This window comes from Hippichthys cyanospilos, chromosome 2 (assembly GCF_059441005.1).
Source record: "Hippichthys cyanospilos isolate Australia breed blue-spotted pipefish chromosome 2, RoL_Hcya_1.0, whole genome shotgun sequence".
Classification (NCBI taxonomy): Eukaryota; Metazoa; Chordata; class Actinopteri; order Syngnathiformes; family Syngnathidae; genus Hippichthys; species Hippichthys cyanospilos.
The window spans coordinates 16,598,375-16,621,065 of record NC_142370.1 but is presented as its reverse complement, the minus strand read 5'-3'; the positions used below and the strand labels follow the sequence as shown (position 1 = coordinate 16,621,065).

At 39.5% G+C, this 22,691-nt stretch overlaps 1 protein-coding gene across 3 annotated transcripts in view; it reads right to left on the bottom strand.

The window, feature by feature from the left end:
• The window catches only part of LOC148427587 (contactin-3-like), a 61,781-nt gene that overhangs the window by 8,999 nt on the left and 30,091 nt on the right, over positions 1–22,691 (bottom strand). For all 3 annotated transcript variants that reach the window (XM_088407622.1, XM_088407623.1, XM_088407624.1), the window contains 8 exons: positions 20,151–20,320; positions 19,044–19,161; positions 13,198–13,356; positions 8,259–8,408; positions 5,575–5,645; positions 4,561–4,795; positions 3,481–3,590; positions 1,961–2,147 (listed from right to left, as the gene is read on the bottom strand). In XM_088407622.1, coding sequence (XP_088263748.1) covers positions 1,961–2,147; positions 3,481–3,590; positions 4,561–4,795; positions 5,575–5,645; positions 8,259–8,408; positions 13,198–13,356; positions 19,044–19,161; positions 20,151–20,320 — 1,200 coding nt within the window. The remainder of the gene's footprint in view (positions 1–1,960; positions 2,148–3,480; positions 3,591–4,560; positions 4,796–5,574; positions 5,646–8,258; positions 8,409–13,197; positions 13,357–19,043; positions 19,162–20,150; positions 20,321–22,691) is intronic.

The window sequence follows — 22,691 nt, the reverse complement described above, 5'->3', positions numbered from 1 at the left end:
CAAATGGCGAGACATACTGCATTCCCAATGAGGCAAGGATCAAATAAGAGAGAATAAATAAAACGCCATGTTTGCTTGAGTGAAATCATTGCGATACAGACCCTAAAGAACAATATACATCTATTAAATGTATATTTGTCAGAACTTGAAAATGTTTACATTCAAAGCCTAGTGACACACACTCGCGTGCAGTGCAAGTGAGTGAACGAGCAAGTTGTGTGATCCCAAACTAAAATATTTTGGCAACAAATCAACTGGAGGAATCAGACTACGCGATCGCAACACAAAGAGGCACGAGACCCAGCCGGCTGGAACCAATGGAAAGTTATATCAAAACTGGTACACAACTTGGGAGCGTGTCAAGCCACCTTCTGGATGGATGGATGGATGCTTGAACTTCCTTTGCTAAGCATTTTCATTTCTATTCTCTTGTTTTAAACTACAATCATTACAAATTGTTTGCTTTTAAATACATTTGAAAGTGAGCTTATATGAGGACAATTTTCAATTTCCTTACATTTAAGAGCATTATTAATGTTCAAACAGCCCATATTACAATGACTTAAAGGGGAAGTCAAAGCATATTTTTTCAACTAACATATTCATTGTATCCCCATTGCTCTGACCACAGAATTCTGATTAATATTGCATCAGGGGAATAAGCAGTGAAATTGACCCATTTTTATTGATCTCAGTAGGTGGCCATTTTCTCACTTGCTGTGGATTGAAAATGGCACAAACAGCTCGAAAGCTTTTCTGAGTTTAGTCATTTCATTCTCACAATGATTTGGTTATCACAAGAGCTCTGAGTAACTGTGAGGTCATTTTCTGTTGACTGTCGATGACAAAATGCCTGCCCCCCTGAGATGGGTAAAAACAAATGGATTTTCTTGCTTAATTCATTGTATCCCCATTATGTTGATTATGTAATATTCTTGATTATGTAATAATAATCAGAATATCGTTTTGAAACTATTGGGTCTGTATAGAACATATAATTGTAAAGAATGCTTTTGAGTTCATTTCCCCTTCAACATAAAATCACAGATACTGTACATTGTAGGAATAAAGCCATTTTATCTTTTGACAAACACTTTGGTATGTTAGAGAAAACTGATGGAAGTCACCTTTTGATGTTGTATTTCACTCTTTTGATCTGCCACATTAACACAATGTATAAAAAAAAGAAAAACCTTGGTTTTCTAAGGAAATTTTAGGTGAGATTAAAAAGAGATGGATCAGACCAATTAATTACAGACCCTAACTAATTAATCCCTCAATAAGTTTTAATCTCTTGACAGCACTAATTAAGACACAGCAATAAATGAATGAGTGTGACATACGGTAATAATTATGGTGATTCATCCCGGCGGGAATTCATGTTAACTGTCACCAGGCACAACAGAAATAGATTCAACCGCTACAAACATTGCAGTCACACACACACACACACGCACACACATGCACACACACACGTACATGTGCAATATACAATGTACGTGAAATAATTAAAGTAAACTTCTAATGCACAAGGTGTGCGCATGTGTGCTACTGCTCTTTTTCCATGGCCAAGATGTACTATTTAAATAACCAGAACAGCTCAATTTATTAACCTGGAACAGAGTGAGGAATAATGCAGTGATGAAAGTCATGGTAGATGTCAACTAGGCCAAACTGTTCAAATGTGAGTGCAGAGCAGCGGGGAACAAGAGTGAATGGGGAAAGTCCAGGCAAATCGGACACTTTTCTAATGGGCAAATTGAGTAAGTCGGTGCACCGGGAATGCAACGGATGTACTCAGTAATTGACTTTGTCTTTCCCGACATAGCGCAGAACAACGAACACCAACACAGAGGGACAAACAGAAGACGCGGCATCCTCCGCAGTCTGTACCTCCAGATAATCATCCGAGCGCAAACAAAATCGAGCGGCAGAGCAGCAGGGTGTCTCGAAGACTTACGAGGTTTTTTTGTGGTAACATTGATTGCGGGAAGGAAGGGGCCGGTGCCCGCTGTGTTGAAGGCGCTGACGGTCAGGAAATACTGCGTGTGTCCTGCCAAGCCGCTAACTGTAACCGAGGTGAGGTTCCACGGAACGCGAACCTTTCCCATGGTTTCTGGTTTTGTGTCGTCTTCCCAGTACACAACCTATGTGGGGCACGGATAGACAATGATTGAATCAAACTATGATGACTTGAGATCACAGGAAAAAAAAACGGAGGAAAGCATTTCATTTTACAGGCGGCGCAAAACCATTAAGACTGTTTGTTTTGGATTTGTCCGCATGTGGTATTGTTAAACGAACACAACCGACCGCATCCTCTGAAGAGAGATCACAGCTTTCGAGCGATCCGCTGAGACCTTTGATCGGGCAGTTTTTATTTTACTTTACGTTTTATTTTGCCAGCGGAGAGACGAGCACTATGTCTGGGTAGAAAACGACCGTGACAAACACACAGAACTGTGCCATTACATTTCTGAGATATTAAACCATTAAATAAGATGGAAGCAGTTGTCCAATTGGGTCGTGTCACAACCCCAAAGCAAATCTCTAACGGCCCGAAACTCAATTATCGAAACTAGTTTTTTAATCAAAACAACATTTCAATAACATTCTTTTTCCAGAAATTACATGACCTTTTCGGTGATTTGAATTTGGGATACATACAGTCCAGTGCAAAAGAAGTATTATTAAAAAAGAGCTTTCTGCATTTCACTTAAATGATAAACATCCTGATGTTTTTATACATTTAGACTGTGATAAAACTAACGTTTGCCCCTTTGGTACGCTCATCTTTTTTGAGATGTGAAATGGTACCAAAAGAAAATTTACGAGATGGACATTTCATTTTCACTTCATGTTTATTCATTTTTTAAAAATGAGAATCTGTGTTTAGAAGTCAGACTTCTGAATCCCATCTCCAGAGACTAATGAAAAATGAATGTCTTTTTTTTTCTACAATCCAAAGAGTATATGATTCATCATCATTCATGTCAGCATGGGATTCTGCACCTTTGGATTAAACATCACCCTTAAGAACAAGGTCCTCCAGCCAACGATTTTTTTTGTTTGCATGCACTGAAACATGCAATGCACGGAATTCCAGACACAATTTTGAGGTACTGTGGCTGGAAACAAAGCTGCTACACTTGTGCAACCAATTTGAAGTGTTGCCGAACCAAAATCTTTGAGAGCATGAACACTTTTACATGGGGCTTCTCAGCATTTTGACAAGCTAGCCGGTGTAACCGTGTAACCCTGTAATTGGCAGCCACCATGCAAAGTGCGGGCTGGCAATTTTCTTTTAGTTTCGGTGCAAAGGCTGTCACGATGACTCCTGGATTGGTACAAAGCGCTATATAATTTCAGCCGTACCAGCAGCTCAGCTGAACCAACCGTTTCCAGGGTAACAAACCATCAGGTTGACAAGAAATATTTGGATTACGTTGAATGCCATTTCCGTTCCGGAGTAGAATGTACCTCATAGCCGAGAACCCTTTCTGGGGTGAAGGAGAGAGACTGCCAATTTACTTGGATCTCATAGGCTGAGACACTTCTGGCCCAAACTCCCACTGGCAGCCCACTTGGCTCTGAAGCAGACAATAGAAACCGGACATAGCGTCACTGCCTTCTTAGATCAGCGCAATAGAATAAACGTCTTTCATTACATTAGTCATTGGCCGCCCGATCAAATTGGTGCTTCAAACATTGGCTGAATTGTAGATATTTGCCATTTATGTTCATTTTTATATACCATTATGTAACCTAGCCATTCACAAGAGTTGTTTTCTAGTAACACCGGTGTCATTATATACTCCAAATAAATGCAAACAATAACCCTGTATCCTTATATATACAGTACATCATAAAATTTGTTGATGAGGTCAATCTGCAGACCTGCCATTCAAAACAAAGCACATTTTCATTTTTACAAGCAAAAACAAAGAAATGAACCTGGATGTCACTTTACGCACAGCCTAAAGTCACAATTTGGTTAAAAGGAAAAAAACATAAGAACATGCATGGTGAAGTATAAATGAAGCTTAAAAGTGGTTAATATGATACCCATTCTATTACCTGTAACACAAACACATATGGCAAGAATGAAGGTCTTTATAACTTCATTGATTGTACCATGCGTCTCTGAACCAAAAAGGACTTTTTGTTTTGTTTTACGATACATCTACTTTTGACCCCTGCTATTTAGAAGGAATGGATACCGAGGCGACCCATGCATTGGAAGGAAAGGAGTCATACTGTACTTGTTTGACTTTTTAAAAATCAATTGGCTGATTAATGATCAATCGGAATCAGCCTATAAAAAGCTATATTCCATATCGGTGGTGGCCTACTTGGCAGCATTTCAAATACGATTTTCAGCAGAGTTGGAGTTTAAAAATGTGATATTTCCAATCCATTTTTTTGTGTTGGAAAATATGAATACTTTTCTCTGCCTGCCTTCTGGTTTTCTCAAAACACTCCTAAGATCTTTGCTCTCTCCAAGCACTCAGAAAGTTTGGCTTCCTCGCAAACATTTTCTTCCGGTCTTCCTCGGCTTACCTATCTCTGCAGAGTAGATGGTGACCACGGGGCTGAAGGGACCCTGCCCTTTGCTGTTATACGTGCCAACCTTGACATGGAACGGAGAGAAGGGTGCAATACTTTCATTGCGGTACACATAGCGGGATGCGCCTGGGGCAGAGGTGGCCACGTGGGTCCAGCTGACTTCTCCGAAAGCACGGAAAGCAATGATGTAACCAAAGCTTTCGCCGTTCTGTAGTTCTTCGGGGACAGGCTGAGATTGAAACACAAAACTATCGTGATATTAAAACATATACAAACCACTCCCGTTCATCCCGCCCTTGGGCTGAAGCCATCGGATCGTGTGACCCTCAAATTGCTTCTGAGACCCACCTGACAATATGGAATGAAGAAAATGGCTTTAAAAGTGTCTAAGCTCACAACAGTGTATCTTTCAAATGAAAATGTTCTTTCTCCATAAACACAGTGCTTGGCAAATACATGAGCCCTCCTGTCATAAAAATGGGAATGAAGCGCTCGACAGGTTTTTTAACAGGTCTGAACATTTTCCTTTTAAACCGAATTCGCCTTTTTAAATCAACATTCAGCTCACTGGATCTTGTGATTAAAACAAGAGTAAGAAAGCTTATTGAGTGTTTTTTTTTCTCTCCAAATAATAATAAGAATATAGCAGTAGGGCTAAATATCAGGTTTGTCTTACAAGGGAAGTACAAATTACGACTCTTAAATACCAACACTTGAAAAGAAAATCCTAAAAACATAACAATCCTTATTGCAAAGTAGATAAACAGAATTTCTCCGTTTGTCTTTTCACATACATGTATGGGTACATCACACATTTCAGGGCTCTACATTAATTTTTGCTCGGGTGGCATCGGTGCTACCATCTCTTTCAGTTGGTCACACCGCTCAGGATTCGCTCACACATTTTTCTGGTAAACAAACTCAAGCCTTGAACACCCCTTATGCAGTTGGTGTCACATTTCCTGGGTCTATGAAGTAAAAATGAATAACCTAAGATCAATGACTTACCTCCCATGTGATGACCAACTCTGACCTGCTTCCGCCTCCTCCACCCACATCGCCAGGCGCTGCATCAGGGACTACACGATAGAGAATTGTCAACACCTCTACATACGGAGCGCTTGAAAAAGATCAAGAGCCCTCAGAGAACAAAGACATCTGCCAATGCTTCAAGAGGGTAAACATTTAACCAGAATACAATTTTTCTATGCATTCATAGGGGCAAAATTGAATCAGACTCCCATAATATGATTTGATGAGACTCAAGACGTTTGTTAAGATCTGAATACTGTATCGCCATGGAGAAACTCTATGTTTGCCATTCTTGAATTCATATCCCATTCAGTTTAAATCAAATAAAATTGAACAAAATATATTTCAAAGGTTTGCCTATGACAAATGATTGCTTGAGTGGTTGTTATAAGTCAACGAGTAGTACGACAAAACAAATACCCATATTAAAACAGGGGTCATTAATCAAACAAATTAAAGCCGATTCATTTAATGAAATAATATGTAGCTTTTATTATAGTAAAATGCAGGCAGCACAGTGGAGGTTTTGGAGGATACGGATTTAAACATCAGACCTTCATATAGGTACAACAGAGAGCAGTATTTTTCAACCAGTGTATTCAACTAGTGTGCCATGAGAGCTCGTCGGATGTGCCGTGAGAAATGATCGAACATTGCTTTTTTTTTCAAATATTTATAACATTTATCATTTATAACATTTATTAATCATTATCTTCAAATATTATGTCATTGTTGAGTGTCGGAGCCGCAATAAATAATGACTTGCAGCGTAATGTCATAATCGTCAGGAATTTCACAAGGGATGAGACGAAACCTACTCCATTTTGTCTTGTGTGTGGCGAGAAGCTATCCAACAGCTCTATGGTGCCAAACAAGGCCATCTCCAAACAAAACACCCGCTGCTTCAAAACAAGCTGATGGACTATACAGGCAGCTTTTTTTTTTTAGAAAAACTACAAAGATAAATGAGAAAGCCCTCAAAGCTAGTTACCTTGTTGCTGAACTTGTTGCTAAATGCAAAATGTCCCACACTGCGGCAGACATTAATACCACCCGCCTGCAAAGCCATTGTCAGCGAGCTGCTCGGCCTCGATGCGGTTAAAGACATTGCTAAAGTCTCGCTGTCTCACAACACGATTGCCAGACCTATTGATGACATGTCTACAGAAATCGAAAGCCACGTTTGAGTCTACAGACATGATGTTTTAGGCCAATGTGCTTTTTATGGATGGAGATGCCATTAGAGAAAACTTTGCAAGGCACTGCCAGAAAAACAACAACAGGAGAGGCAATTTTTCGGGTCACATTGCAATAGATTGACCAGGAAGGACTTATGTGGGAACATTGCAGAATCGATTGCACTGATGAAGCTGCAGCCATGTTTGGGCGTAACGAAGGCTTCGTTAGCGGAGCGAAGGGAAGAAACACCGATCTCATTATGACGCACTGTTTTTTTATTATAGATGACCTGGTTCCTGCGTTAAACGATGTGGTGCACATTGTGAACTTTGTAAAGACACGACCTCTGAGAAGACATATATTTGTGTCGTGGTGTGAAGAAATGGGAGCGAATCATAATGCCTTATTGCTCCATACAGGTGTCCGATGGCTGTCCCACGGCAAGGTGCTGACCCGTGTGTAGGAACTGCGGGAGGAACTTGAAGTGTTTCGGAGAAATGGGAGGTCTGATTAGCGATTACTCAAATCTGTTTGCAAGCGATGAGTGGCGCGCAAACCTGGCATATTTACTTCCTCATCTGAATGAATTAAACGCACGGATGCGAGGCTGACATGAAGTCATCCTTACAAGCGCAGATCAATTAAATGGATTACGTTTAAGGGTGCACTCCTGACAACATGATGCAAAGTGCCAACCTGGAGATGTTCCCACTCGCAGAGAAACGGCAAGATCACAGTGCTGCCCTGTGAGAGGTAATTGGTAAACATCTGAAAATTCTAGAGGAGAAGTTACATTTGATTTCTCTTCAGCCTCCACTGAATGCTCTGACTGGGTTTGAGACGCATACAGCTCGGGAAAGGGCATGACTTACAAGAGCAGGAGGAACTAACTGAACTGAAACAGGATGGTGGTTTAAAACTATGATTTGCTGATCTTCCTTTGGACAGTTTTTGGTCGACTGCTGCCAAGGAGTTCCCTGCTCTGGCCAACAAAGCTGTTCTGACATTGCTCCCATTTTCCAAAAGATGTCTGTGTGAGCTGAGCTTTTCAAGCCTAACTGCTATAAAAACTAAAGAGAGAGAGAGAAAGAGACTGAGAGCTGTTGAAGAAGAAATTGGTGTGTCTTTTTTTCAATTCCTGCCAGGATATCAGCTTTGTGTTCATCTAAACAGGCTCAAGTTTCACACTAAGTATAAATATTGAGAAATGATATTATAATTATGCATACTGTACAGAAAATCATTATGTAACGTCTTTGGTTAGTGGTGTGCCGCAAGGTTTTTTCCATTGTAAAAAACGTGTTGTGACTCAGAATGGGTTGAAAAACACTGCAGTGGAGGATGTGTTTTATAAAGCAAATTCAGAGGCAAACAAAAATCGACAAGGAAACTGCATATATTCATAACCGAACAAACTGAAAGACTTAAAAAATGTTCCGTATTTTGTAGTTCAATTTGCCAAATGAAAAAAGATGAAGTACCTGCATCCTCTGTCCTTGTCTTGACTGACACAGGGCTGGGTTCTCCAACGCCGACGCTGTTTCGAGCCAATACCCGAAACTCATACTCCACCCAGGCGTTCAGGTCCACCACAGTGGCTGTCAACGTGTTCCCATCAATTGTCTCTGGAACTACAAAAACACACAATTAAGGTGAATACTTCACGGAAATTGTCAAGGAAAGTCCAGCAAATCTCCATAAGACAAGATGGAGTTCTTTCATAAGTTGAATAACGTTCAATTATAATAAAGCATAAAGCTGACTAATTTAGTGAAGTTATCAACAACTTTTGTTCTAGTGAACATCCAGGCAGCATGGCGGGGGATGATTTTTAGCACGACATCTAGGCCCACAGACAGAAAGGATACAGGTTTGAACCTCAGGCCATCCTATGTGGAGTTTGTGTGTTCTTATGCTTGCGTCGGTTTACCCAAAGGACCCTGAGCCTCTCCCCTTTTCTAAAACATACACCATCAACAGCATGTTAATTTCAATGGAGCTGTAAATGTGAATGTGGTGAATTTCTGCTTGTCCGCCTGTGCCCTATTATTGACTGGTCATCAGGGATAAAACTTTGATGAATACTACCAACATTTTATGGTGCTAATGTTAGGGGGATCTCCACTGATGCTGATGAGATGTTGAAAACATTATACTGGAGAGGGAAAAGGACTTTTAATGACCACGGACATGGAGGTTTTCTGGCCAACTGTGTGTTCCATAATCTCAAAACAATTTGGATGATTGAGAGGCGAGCTGCAGATTGGAGTCTGGACTGGTGAACGGTCACCTGGAATTTCAGATTGATTAGTCTGCAGTGCAGAAGAGCAGCTGGTTATTCCCCAACTGTGAATTTATGAGCTTCAATTATGTGAGGCTGTGTTCACCCGATTAGGTACCTGTAGGCAGAGTTCAAGCTCTGCTTTTCTCTATTTTTGCCTCACGCAGCTAGACCCGGGACAATCCAGGGACATTATCTTTTTTATTTCCTTGTCTTTTCAGGCTACTCCTAAATTCGTTGGATCTTTTTCCTCGGCAGGATTCAACACAGACAAAGTTCTTCAACTCTATCCTTAGAACAAGCAAGGTACTGAGATTAGATTTCACAGTACCAGGCGCTGGAATGCAGTCTTGGTTTGGATGATATTTCATCACCACATTTTTTTGAAGGTCCCTGATAGAGATAGCATCCAACGTTCCAATCACAAGGGCCAGTTCGTTGTCATAATCACATTGCAATGTATAGCAAAAAAACAAGCTTTCAAGACAGAAACGCAAATGCGGTCATCAAAACGGATCCCAGCCCCAGAATTTGCCATTTTAATTTAAGTTACAAAAACACATTTATTACATATGCATTTTGGCCTGGGGGTACAAAGACTCCCGTTGGTTAAAAAAAATCCCATGTGTTCTGAATTGATAATAGTACTTCTAATCAACTAACCATGCTGAAATGAGAGGCCAGCCAAGTGATGTGTATGGTGGCAACATCTACCTCTGAGATCACGGGTTTCTGTATTCTAATCCAAACCTTCACCCTGTCTGAGTGGAGTTAACATGTTCTCTTTTGTGTTGCAAACTTCCTTTCCTTTCAGTCTGAAAGAAATGAGAAACTCAATGATATACGTGGGTGAATATGTGCTATGAGTAATGGTTGTTTGTCTGTACAGTATATGTGCCTCGTATGTATGCTGTTTCCTGCTCAAAATAACCTTGGCTTATTCCTGGGAACCTCAATTGAACATAACATAACACTTACCGCTCAGTCAGAGTTCTTTTTTCATTCTGCATTAAAGGCTTGTTAAGAACTTATATTCGAGTATTTCAAATGATACTTTTATCTAAACTTTTATGACATGTTTTTTGAATGAAAAATTATTTAATTCCTGGAACTCAATTTAACCCTGCATCCTTAATCCTTAATTCCCCAAATATAAAATGCACCTATGAATAAGATGCATCCTTAATTTTGGGGTCAAAATCTGATATTTTCTATGTTACCATGTATAAGATTCATCGACACTTTGGCAACAATGTAAAAACTATAGCAAAAAACAATTACCGTATTTTTCGGATTATAAATCGCTCCAGAGTATAAATCGCACCAGCCAAAAAATGCATAATTAAGAAGGAACAAGCATATATAAGTCGCACTGGAGCATAAGTCGCTTTTTTGGGGGGAAATTTATTTGATAAAATCCAACACCAAAAACATACATGTCATCTTGAACGGCAATTTAAAACAAAAATAAAATAGAGAACAACAGGCTGAATAAGTGTACTGTATACTAAGATTACATGACTGACATGACTGGTAATGTCAGTAACGACGAATATATGAGTTATTCAGATAACTCTAGCATAAAGAATATGCTAACAAGTTTACCAAACTATCAGTTTCACTCCAAATCACTAAATCCAATGAAATCTTCATCCTCTGTGTCACTTTTAAACAACTCCCCCAACTCGGGAGGTAGACGATGCGTCGTTTCCTCTTCTACGTCGCTTACGTCAGACTCATCGTGCCATTTTAGTTCAGCCCTTCTCAATTGTTTTTATGAATTAGCGGCAATGTTGAAATTATCAACACAAATCTAGAGCGCCCTCTTGCGGTTTAGTGTGAAAATAACATGTGAAATGATTTAATAATGTGTTAATAATTTCACACATAAATCACACCAGAGTATACATACAGTAAGTCACACCCCCGGCCAAACTATGAGAAAAATCGCGATTTATAATCCGAAAAATAAGGGAATCATCTTTTGTAAACGCTTCATTTTTCTCTTGTGTTCATATCCATATTTTATATATTTGTTGCACGTTAAGTTATTTCCTGAATTGAGAGTGATCAGTGAACGTCTCACCAGGGTAACGTCGGATGCGCTTGAAGCAGTTGTTTTTCATTTTCCACGTGATGTGGCTTTAGTTCATTTTACCATTAATACCGGTAGTTGGACAGCATTCATGTTTCATCAAGTTTATGATTGTGTGTACAGTGATCCCTTGCTACTTTGCGCCTCGCCTATCACACCTTCAGTGCATTGCGGATTAAAAAGAAAAAAAAGCCGTAATGCAGAGGGAAGTGCTGTTAAGGTTTCCCGCATGCCAGACGAATGAGTTAACTATAAATGCAACTATAAATGCAATTGCAACGGGCACTCCTCGGACGTCAAACTACTACAGTACACATATTTTACTCAAACGTTAAATGATTAAACCTTATACAGTAACTGTGCTGTTATCCCTCCCCGCCCTTTGTAGTCTCATGGAAAGCCACAGTTATATTAGCTAATTAGAGTGAAGCTTGTAGCTGACCAAACATGATGGGGCCGAGGCTACTTTCCGGTTTTTCACTTATCACGTGAGGGATTCCCAAAAACGAGGGATCACTGTATATGCCAAAAGACCATGATGAATAAACGAGTAAAAAAGAATACCTTACCGTGGTCTCTAACTGGCGCACTCTTAATTGAATCAGCTGGAGACGTCATAAAGTTTACATGATCCTCTCCATTTTAGTAATATTTCTGTTTGTAAACAAGGATGGACTCAGACGGTGGTTCGGCCTGCTCACTTCTTTGATTGACAATAATGCCATAACAACCTCAGCTAACGTGAGGTGCCGTTAGCTGCAACAGGTACTTGCTGCTAACACCGCGGTAATTGATGTAAATAAGAATACGGCCAATTTAAAAGCACTCGTCTGTGCCTCGTCAAAACTCGGCTTATGTGGCTGACAGATCAACCATTTTTGAATGGTGTTGGAAAAAAAATCACACTTTTAATTTACCGTTTATAGGTTGCAGCTACACTGTTGGCTCTCATTTTGGGGGAAAAAAAAAGTGTGTCTTAGATTTGGGGGATTACAAAAACAAGGCTCTTCTTAGCTCACATCTCATCGTAAAAGTCTTCAGGCCCTGATTAATCTTGACTGTACTCGGTGTTGACCACCAATGATTTATGAGCATAAACAATAAAAAGGTTAAATTATTTGCAATTGTTGGCCTTGACTGTTCTTCGAGCAGACAAAATCTGCTTAACATATCCTGTAACACAGTATAATCTTGCACAGTAAAATTACTTGTAGTGTGTGTGTGACAGATGGCATTTAGACAAATGTGAACGTTTTTAATGGAACCCTCACCTACAATGGTTGGCCAAGCATTTAAATTAAATGGCCAGACAAAGGCACCTGCGGAGCTAAAATATCTTGCAAAGCGCGAGAATACCATCCGATAGGCATGTCTGCCAATTGCAGTCTAGTTTGAATTGCGTTCACACATATGCATAATGACTTACTGCAGCTTAAAGGGTTCAACTTATTTTGACTATTTTGACATTTATTACATAAGCCAAAAGGCTTATGTAATAAATGTATGTGGTTTATTTTTTCTATTGCATTTATTAACGTCGTTTAGCGCCAGGCTATAATGAGTGCTGTGTCACGACGGAAGTGACCGAAAATGACAAGTTTCGACATGAAAAAAAAAAATGACTGAAAGGGGAAGGCGCAGCGACAACTTAAGGACCAGCAAAACATGTAAGATGCCCACCTCTGATCACGCAGAACAATTTTCAAAAGGTATTTGACCAACAGGGCTTTGTTGGTTTGCAAGGTAGGTGAAATGCTAAGTTTTTCCTGATTTTCAGGATATGTCTCCCCAGATTTAGAGAGAACCCTTTAGTTGCTGAATATGGCTCCTTAAACAATAATGTGACAACCTGATGATGAGAAGACTTTGACTGACAAGTGTGAGGTGGTTCTGCCAAAACCCCCAGACCGCCACACCGATTAAGCAAAGAACCATTCCCTGTGCAGCTGACATCCAACTGTCCTCTTGAATCTCCCGACGGAGGGCCACAAGCTGTCCGAAAATGTGTGCAGTTAAATGAATGGTTACTTGAAGGGTTTCCTACCAGTGTTAACCCTTTGCCAGCCCACAGTGAAAAGGGTCCTGGTCTGAATAATGTAACTGATGAGGGGGCTCCCGTTGTCTCGTCCGGGGGTCCACACCAACTGCGCTGTGTTATCTGTCACCTCCTCCACTGTTACAGACTCTGGCGGGCTGGGTGGGCCTGGCTCAATCACACGCGCGCGCGCACAAACACACACACACACACACACACGCAATGAGAGATGCGCACAAGCACGGCAAAAGGCAGTACTACACTACACGGGTTTACATGCGCGCATGTACACAGCTCTGAGGAATGTGTTGGCATGAATAAAATATTTCTCCCAGTGACTGTCAACCCATAGCCGAAAGTCTTAACACCTCTAAATCGATATTAGCAATGGGAAATATTTAAATAATACTTTTGAGTTCGAAGAGAGGCGATGCCCTTCACAAAGAATTCAAATTGAATTCACAATTTATACCCCAATCTTCACTCAAGCTGCAATACTTCCCTTTCATGGTCCTCCTGGTAATTGATCGATGAAACAGCAGATGCGAGTAGATGCCGGGAGCCACGTAAAAAAAAAAAAAAAAGGTAAAGATGAAAAAGGGTCTCATAGTTGAGAAGGATCCGCATTTAATCATTCATTTCTATTACTCCTTCTTTAGGGAAGTGTTTCATCCTCATCTAATGTTTCCTGTTCTAATGAAGGTGTCAACTCATCAGAAATAATAGACCACTGGAGAGCTATGAGGTGCACCGCAGAATAACAACGCCCCGAGACCTGGCTCACGCTGTAAAGTGGCTCTTAAACAGAAGCAAATTATAGACTCTAATTATTAAAGGGGTTAAATCTTTTTTAACAAGCAAACAATAGATTCTGTGGTATATTGAAGTTGTACACTCAGTCTGCATCCTCAATTAGCTACAGTATTTGCATACTTGTGTTTTCTGTCTTGGTGGCATACGCTTTTATTTTAAGCAGAGATCGTGATCTTAGTCAAATTCATTAGCTGCTCTTGATAAGAAAAATATGAATTTATGGTCATGCTAATAAAAAAAACAATGGAGAATTGTCCCCCAAAAAGTATTATACTGAGTGCTAAGTAGGAGATTATTCTCTAGATTGGGAGGGGTCAAACTCATTTCAGTTTAGGGCCTACATTTAGGAAAGTCTATTTCCAAGGCAAACTGGACTGGTAAAATCATGATATAACACTTAAAAACAATTAATATCACATAAGTAGATTTTTGCCATGCGCGCCGGCCTGGTTCCAATTCCCCCAAATTAGCGGAGTCCAACTGTAAATACTGTATTATGTTGGAATACATTTGTAGGAGGATAAATGTTTACAATTTTTTTTCACAGATTTCTGTATCCCACTTGTCTGTTGTATTGTTTGGGCCTGTTTTTGTTTGTAATTTACTCGTCTGGAAACTGCCTGTGCGATGTCGGTTGGTGTTACAGCATTTCTTTCATTTTGAACTAATTTGCAGTGCTTTAGCAGTGACAAAATTGCACCAAGCACCACCGTAGCTTTGCACAATCTTGTCTTGGTTTTTACAATAAAGTTGCTGCAATTTACCTCCAGCCTCAGTCGGTTCATTCTGACAGTTGTGCCAGACCTGTCTGCTAATAAAAATTCACAAAACAATATATATATATATACATGCGGCAGAAATAAACATACCTTGCAACCTGTGCGAGCTGATCAACGAACCACCAAATTTTGAGGACAGAGACAACGGTTATAGGATATGTTGTTATTGCCTTTAAACAATGACCTTCCCAATGGCCGACATGCCACAGTGTAGTGTTTGTGAAGTGCTAACTAGACTGGTATCAAAACCACTCACATGGTTAGAATAATTAGGAGCGACTGTGGAAGGAGCACTAATCATTCTGGAGTGCTAAGTGAAAACATCATTGACCTTCAGTGCTATGAGAGACAATATTGCAAAACTTCACCTTGTGCTGTGTTGAAATAAAATTGAGTTAAAAAAAAAATCAGGAAACCTCCAAATACTTGTACCTGTACTGAAATTAACATATAATGGTGACAAAAAATATCGAGATATGCTTTACATATTTACTACAGTTGTGCCATTATTCTTGTGAGAAATTATTAACATGATCGCTGTCTCCACATATACTGGTGGCCCTTTGTATTACTTAGTACTAAGGAAGTAGGTCTCAGTTTCTAAAAGGCTGCTGATTCTTAACGTCGACTATACTGTATTGTTCTTCTTCCTCACAGGGCAGAGGTTAGGATATGAATGTGTGGCGTTTGAATGTTCTCCCCGTGCCTGTGTGGGTTTTCTCGATGTACTTCCTCCCACATTCCCAAAAATATGCATGGTAGGTACCAGATGCAGGACACACATAATTGCAATTAGATGTGTTTGAGAGCGCGATTGGTTGACCGTCCTGTGATTAGCTGACAACTAGTTCAAGGTGTACCCTGCTTTCTGCCTGAAGACAGCTGGGATAGGCTCCAGTGCTCCCACGACCCCCATGAGCACGAGCAGTCAAGGTAACGGATGAATGAATAATTGTCACTCCGCTGCTGAATCAAATTTACTCAATTTAAGTACAATTCTGTGGCCATATTCTAAATCTTTTAATCTTGTGCTCTGAAATGCACTTTGAGCGTGTTAGCATGTGTAATAATGCTCCTAAAATATTTTTATAGCTATGGATGTACTCAAAAGCTTTCAATTATGGCTTTTTTTCTGCTGTAGATTTTTTTTAAAACGTTAGATTGTAAAATTAATATTTTAGTGAGCTACTGCCGATTTCTACTGTCTCCAGAGAGTAATTATCCAATTGTGTGCATTGTAAAGATATTTTGCATTCGAATCTTTTTTTTTTTTTCAAATGAAAAGCGTTTTACTTTTTCTTATTGTTATCATTATTATTGCCCGCAAGGTTGAAGGCATGGTTTCCGCACAACATATCCGCTGCCAGCTGTACTGGAAATCCATATCTGAAATGACACATCGCTTGGTTGCCACTAACTTTCATGGTTTGCTGCGTAACATTTGAAGCCGTTTGATGCGTGTGGAATGACACATTGGTGACAGCTGCCATCAGCAGGATCTTCTGTATAAATAATGCAGTGTCACAGGCAGGATTCACTTCAATAAACATGCATTTCATTGTTTCTTTTAAGAACGAGCCTTATTTTGTTCACTTAGCTGTTACAACTAAGGCAATTTGACTCCAAAATATTTACTGTACCTTTCAAATGATTCAGTAACCCGACACTGGACATTTGTTTTAAATTACAAACACCTACATCCTCAAAAATGAATGAACGTATTAATGAGTATATGTACCGTATACAGTACATGCCATGTAGTGTCAACAATGCCCATTATCTTGATAAGAAAAGAATTGTCCATGTGCAGCTAAAAGATGCTTTCTGTATGCTGATTAGACACATTTTCATGCTTTGGGCTTTTTGTGCTTGAGTTGTTAAAGGTTTGAAAACAAAGGTCAAACACATCCTGAAGTGGACACTGATTGGCTGTCGTTGTGTTTGACAGAACCTGATTCTGAGTGGGCTCCTGTCGTAAGTGGGAGGGAAAGTTCAAAAGGAGAAGGGAGACGTGTAAACAGAAGAACAACTGAGAGTTTTCAGTCTGGTGAATGGTAAATTTAACTTTAAAAAAATGCCAAGATGGCACCTGATAAAAATACAGTGAGATGCATTCTTTGTGAGCGGGAGCTTGTCTAGCACGGAAACAGCTCAAGATTAGATAACTAAATAAATGCAAAGCACGCGGCTGGAAATGCAGCCACAGCTAACAATAGCAACAAAGACACTACTGCTATAAGCCATAGAAAAGGTTTTTGCCAGACTTAAATCAAGAACACTCTGTGTTTGCGCAAGTGCATGGTTTTATTTGAATGCAATTGACAAATGAAAACTGCATCAATCATCTTGATGGTCAAAACTAAAGGTGGCAATCAATGTTTTGATCAGTCAGTCTTTTAATAATATTACGGTGGCAAAGTAATTTTGACGCGTTTAGGAAGGTTGCAATGTTACTGAAAATGCTATCAGTAGAGTTTATAACGTCTAGGTGATGTATCCGACCTGTTTTCAATGTCTCCTTTCAAAACGCCTGATTAAAATGATCAGGATCGTTGTCATGTTTTCATTGACCTGATCATTTGCATCAGGCGTGAAGAGAGAGGGAGACATTAAAAATGCAGGATGTGGAACTGGAGTTGGTTTATAAGGTTAACAGAGAATCAATAAACAAAGCCTCAAACTGAAGCCAATTATGTTCTTATCAGAAATGTTAGCAAATTCAGCAACAGGAGCTGCCTGTCGACTTCTACTGAATATTCAAAGTGATAAAGTACTAACTGGGACACAGAATGCTATCTTGGTTAACAAAACGTACCAACGTAATAACCCAATTATTTCCTGAAAACACAATCTTTTTTGTTATTTTTGTGAAAAAAGTGCAATGACAAACATAGAGAAAAGATACCAATAGAATAAATCAAGAAATAGCATGCAAATATATAAATAATGATATAATTGAAGAAAAATACCTGAAGCAAGGTAGAAAATACCATTGTAGTTGAACAATTTGGTCAGAAATTATGTAAGATTATACGTGGGTTTCCATCCACCTATTTTTATTTGAATTGATTTGATTTAATAAGGGCTTTTTTTTTCGCTGGGCATGAGTTGATTTTTCACAATATTGTAGGTACAAAAAAAGCAGCACATAGATGTCGGTATATTTGGGGTCAAGAAGAAGTTGATTTAAAGTGAGGACTTCACCAGGAACAACCTGCATTCCAATACAGAAAACAACATGGTGGTCTTCTTGTCGCCAGCGTAAACAATCTTCTTTGCTGTGACACAATTGAGACCACAAAAGCTCAATTGATAATCTGGTAAAGATCATGTTTGTTGACAACTGGCTGAGTATCTTGTAGTGGAGACCTTCTCGTATGATGACTCATGCAGTATCCTCTCTCGGTATTCGCAAAATAATAACAATTGGTAACGTGCAAAAGTTGTGCATACATTTTGTGTATTATCTCAAAATTTGCAAAAAAAAAAAAAAAAAAAAACACATGTGGATGTAACATTTAAAAAAAGAAAAAAAATGTGACCCTAAGGGGCCTGCTTAATTTGCTTATATCTTGGGCTAGTGATGGGCCCGCAGGTGCATGTTTCCAACCTTTTCACTCACTGACCATCCTCCCTCCACCTGTTTGGCATTCAACTCATTTGTGTTTTGTCAATTTGCGCTGCGATTTGGCACATTGATCCAATTGAGAAGCCAACATCTTCTCAATCAACTGCCCTACCAATCAGCTACTTAACAAAAAATTGTCTGTACAGCCTGATGTAGTTTATGACAAATGATGCGCTTACAGTCATGCGTGCAGACAATTGGCTGTAATAGAGGAAAGACGGTTGGCAGACAAGCAAGCCTGTTGTATTTGTTGTCATCAAGTCGAGTGAAAGTCAAAACAAAAACTGCACAAAAACCTAGGGAGTAATCTTGATGACAATGTAGGCAGTTTAGCCTCTATCTACTCATTTGATGAAAATAAACCTATTTGATCTTAGAAAACCAGAGTGAACGATACACACCCCGAGAGAAACGTGTCACCGCCAAGGTAAATTGTGCTTTATCTTTTTTGCCGCAAAGCAGTTTGCCCACACGCAGGGCATAAATAATATTTGTCCTTACTCAATTTGTAGCTATCACACACTTAAAAGTTGGCTGGGATGCTTAATTTCTGCCTTCCAGCGCTTCCAAAAAGACCTTTCGTACTGAACCCTATTTTAATTAGTGCATCCAGAGCAGTGGAGACATTCTCTTACCTTTCACAATCAATACAGCCACAGCTGAGAGGCTTTCCACATCTGTGTCCACCACGCAAATGTATTTGCCCGTGTGGTTTAGCTGAATATTCCTGATCATCAGATCTCCTGCAGCTCTCTGGCAAGGAAGAAACAAATCTTTATTTTGCGTGAAAGATTACCGAGCGTGTGACAAGCAAGTTTAATCGGTAGACCTCGGGTGGTGGCAATAAAAGAGGCAAGCACCCCCCCTCCAAAAAAGTTATGCAGATGCTGCAGATATTTTACTTTAAATGTCTGCTTTAAAGAGAGGTCACAAATACAGTAATATACAGTAATATCATTAATGATCATTACCTTGTTGCATGGCTCATGTTTGAACCATTGCAGGTTTGTTGGGTTATAGACAAAAGTGAAAATATGACAGAATACATTAGTGAGGACGAATGGTAAATCAGTGGGGGGATTGTTCTTCTTGGCATTGGCAAAGAGTTTGTGGCAACTGTGCCAACATGTCTTAATTATGGAAATGAGATTCCTTGAAGTAGCAAAGTTAAGTTAATCGTCTCTCTGTGCTGGGGAGAATCAAGCTTTTTTTTTGGAAGTTTCTGTTCAAATAAGGAATACACTCTCTCTCTCTCTCACACACACACACACACACACATGCACACACATACAGAATGGTTACTCTCGACGCATGTGAGGATATTCTGAAAACGTATTGTTGTATGGGGCTTTGCCACACTCTCCTTCTTTATAAAGACACCATTAATGATTTGTCTCCACTTTCCAAGCAACAGACAACTCCTCAAAGGGAAAGAGCAGCCGAGTTGCATGAGAACGATAATAATGAACAGCAGACCAACAAAAGGTGTATTTTGACACAAATTCACTCATTGGAGAAAACTGAAATCTAAGGGGCTGGCTAGCTCAGTGCTTATCGATTTTATTCAAGAAGAAACAAGTAGCATCACATGAGCAGCCCTTTTTTTTCTTTCAAGGGCTAGCGCAATGTCAAGCTTTCTCTTCAAACGAACAGCATATAATGAAGTGAAAGCAAGGGTGGGAAAGAGGTTCCAACTGCCCATTCACACTTTCTGAAAAGGATGACGACCGAAGGTCACTCACCCCGCCCACAAGCTCAAAGTGACCATCATCGTTTGCAATGAGCTGTCCGTTAAAGGCCCATGAAAAGGAAACGTCCAGAACCGGATCGCTGGTCACCTGGCAGGGTAAGACGATGCTCTCGCCTACGATGATTTCCATGTCTACTGGACCTTGAGTAAATCTGGTTGGATCTAGTGAAAAATCCAAAGAAAAAATAAGTTGGATCACAAAGACCTACACCTCAGAAGAAGCGTGTCAGACTGTTTTTCTTTTTTTTTTCCCCATTAACCACCCCGGTGCAGCAAATCATATTATGGCCATAATTGGTGTAACCGTATTGGTAAATATCAGTGATTATTTGTTAACATAACACAAAAAAACAAAACAATTTGAGCACATTCGTTATTTCAGAAGTGCAAAAAAAAAACCGGTAGCCTTTTGCATTGATCAGTATCAAAGTAGCTTTCAATTTCATAAAGGTTAGCGAACCCTTTCATAGAGAATATGTTCCTTTGCTAGAAAATTTGAACCATGTACCTTCTGTACTACATTAGAAAAAAAGTCATTTTCATCAAAGCATGAAGTCGTGGCACGGTCATCAAGTTTGATGACTCCGTCATACAAAATGGAACTCTTGTAACTCCACAAGGTCAAAGCAAGACCGAGTGTCTTACGGGTAGTTAAAGTCCTGCCCTGAAGAGACGGTTTCGCTTAATTAGTCAGCGCTCCACCAGGAAATGGCAACAAATGTCATATATTAATCTTCTCCTTCAAGGTGGTTTATCTGATTGCTTTCAAACTCAGACAGGGCATACGAGACAAATGGAAGTGTGTGAGTTCAAATCAATGAATGCACCGGAGTGCTCAGAGTACTTCTACTTTCCTCAAGGTGGGTTATTATCCCGATTTGAAGTCATCCCTATGCTCACAGCGATGCCCCTTTATATTTGATTTTTATGAAATTCTAGTTTTGAGGTTTTTCATTTTGAAAATCCTGGTACCTCTGGCCTAAGCTTACGTAATAATACTGTATTAAGTTGCTGGATGCCTCGGTGTATGTTTACCTATACAATAAATCTTTAACTTCAATTAGAAACTGTTTTCATTCATTGTCTCCATGTTTACACACTCATCAATGGGGCCAGCTTAAACATGTGCATACTGGAATCAGATTTGCAAGTTTTATTTTTAACCCACTTTTATTATACCTGAATTGAAAAAGGTATTCAAATATTGTTTTCAGGCAGACTATTTATTGTGAAAGTTAAATGGATTTTGTGGTTCCAAAGCAAATACGGCCTCCAGTATTTCATGAAAGTGTTCTATGTTCTATTTCCCTGCATAGAACATTTGATTTGTGTTGCTGACTGTCTTAAACTAAAAAAAAAACAGTGGTGATATAACAGCAGCTGTATACAAGTGCACACTTTGTAATACATGAAGCAAGGTACTGATCAGCCGGTCTTCGAAAGAAAAATAATGCGATAACAAGCTACCTGCCAACACTAATATTGCCACGTCTGACCGACTTAACACTTCTAAAAAAAATAGACATTTTGTGTAATTGCCCTGTTGATAAATATTGCCTTGAAGAGACATAACGAAATGTTTGTTCTTTTATCTTCTTCATGTGTGAGTCACTTTGTTCATCAAAATCAACGCGGGCAGAAATAAAGAACTTGGCAAAAGCTCAAATGAATCCAATATAACCAAAAGCCTTGACAGCAATTGGAGGGTGCTTTTTTTTTTTCAAAAAGATACATGCCGATTTAAAAAGACTGACTGACTGACTGACTGACATACACACATGCATACTTGGTGTATTTATCTCCCAATGCGCCCAGTACTTCTCCATAAAATTCTGACCACTCCCAATCAAGCTTTTCTTGAATTCCACATACACATCTTCTTCCTTGCAACCTCTACACTTGATACAGCGTCCTTGGAAAATACTTTTCTCACTTGAGCTTTCTTCTCCCTGAGATATCTCATCATTGTTTTCGCTCTGAGTGTCTTTTTCATCTCAATATTTTGATTAGCTTCTTTGGACTCTTTTCATATCACCTCTGTTGCAATTCTTGCACCCTTCCCATATTACAGAATCCACCACTTACAAACACCGTTCACACATACAACCATTAACACATTCACAACAATCTTTGCCCGCAGTGTCAGACATTGATTTTTCCAGTATCCTACATCACTTTCTAATTTTGTTTAGTGTTATCTCTGTCCCGCCATTCTTCTCTATCCCTAAACATCCAACTAACAGTTTAATTTTCTGTCTCTTTCAATCCTAAATTCTACTCTACTCTATTCTCCCTTTTTCAGTTTGCCCCTGCTGCCCCAGAAGATTCTCACATCTAAACCAGCCAACACCTCCTGTATATGCTCTCTATTGCTCACAGTCACTGTTAGGTCATGCGCATACTGAAATATTGTACTCACTATCACTTCCGGTAGTTATATCCTTGTCATTTATTCATTAAGCTTTTGTTTAACAGCAGAACAGTAAGGGGTTCTGTAGGAGTATAACAGTGATGACATTGTACAGCCTTGCCT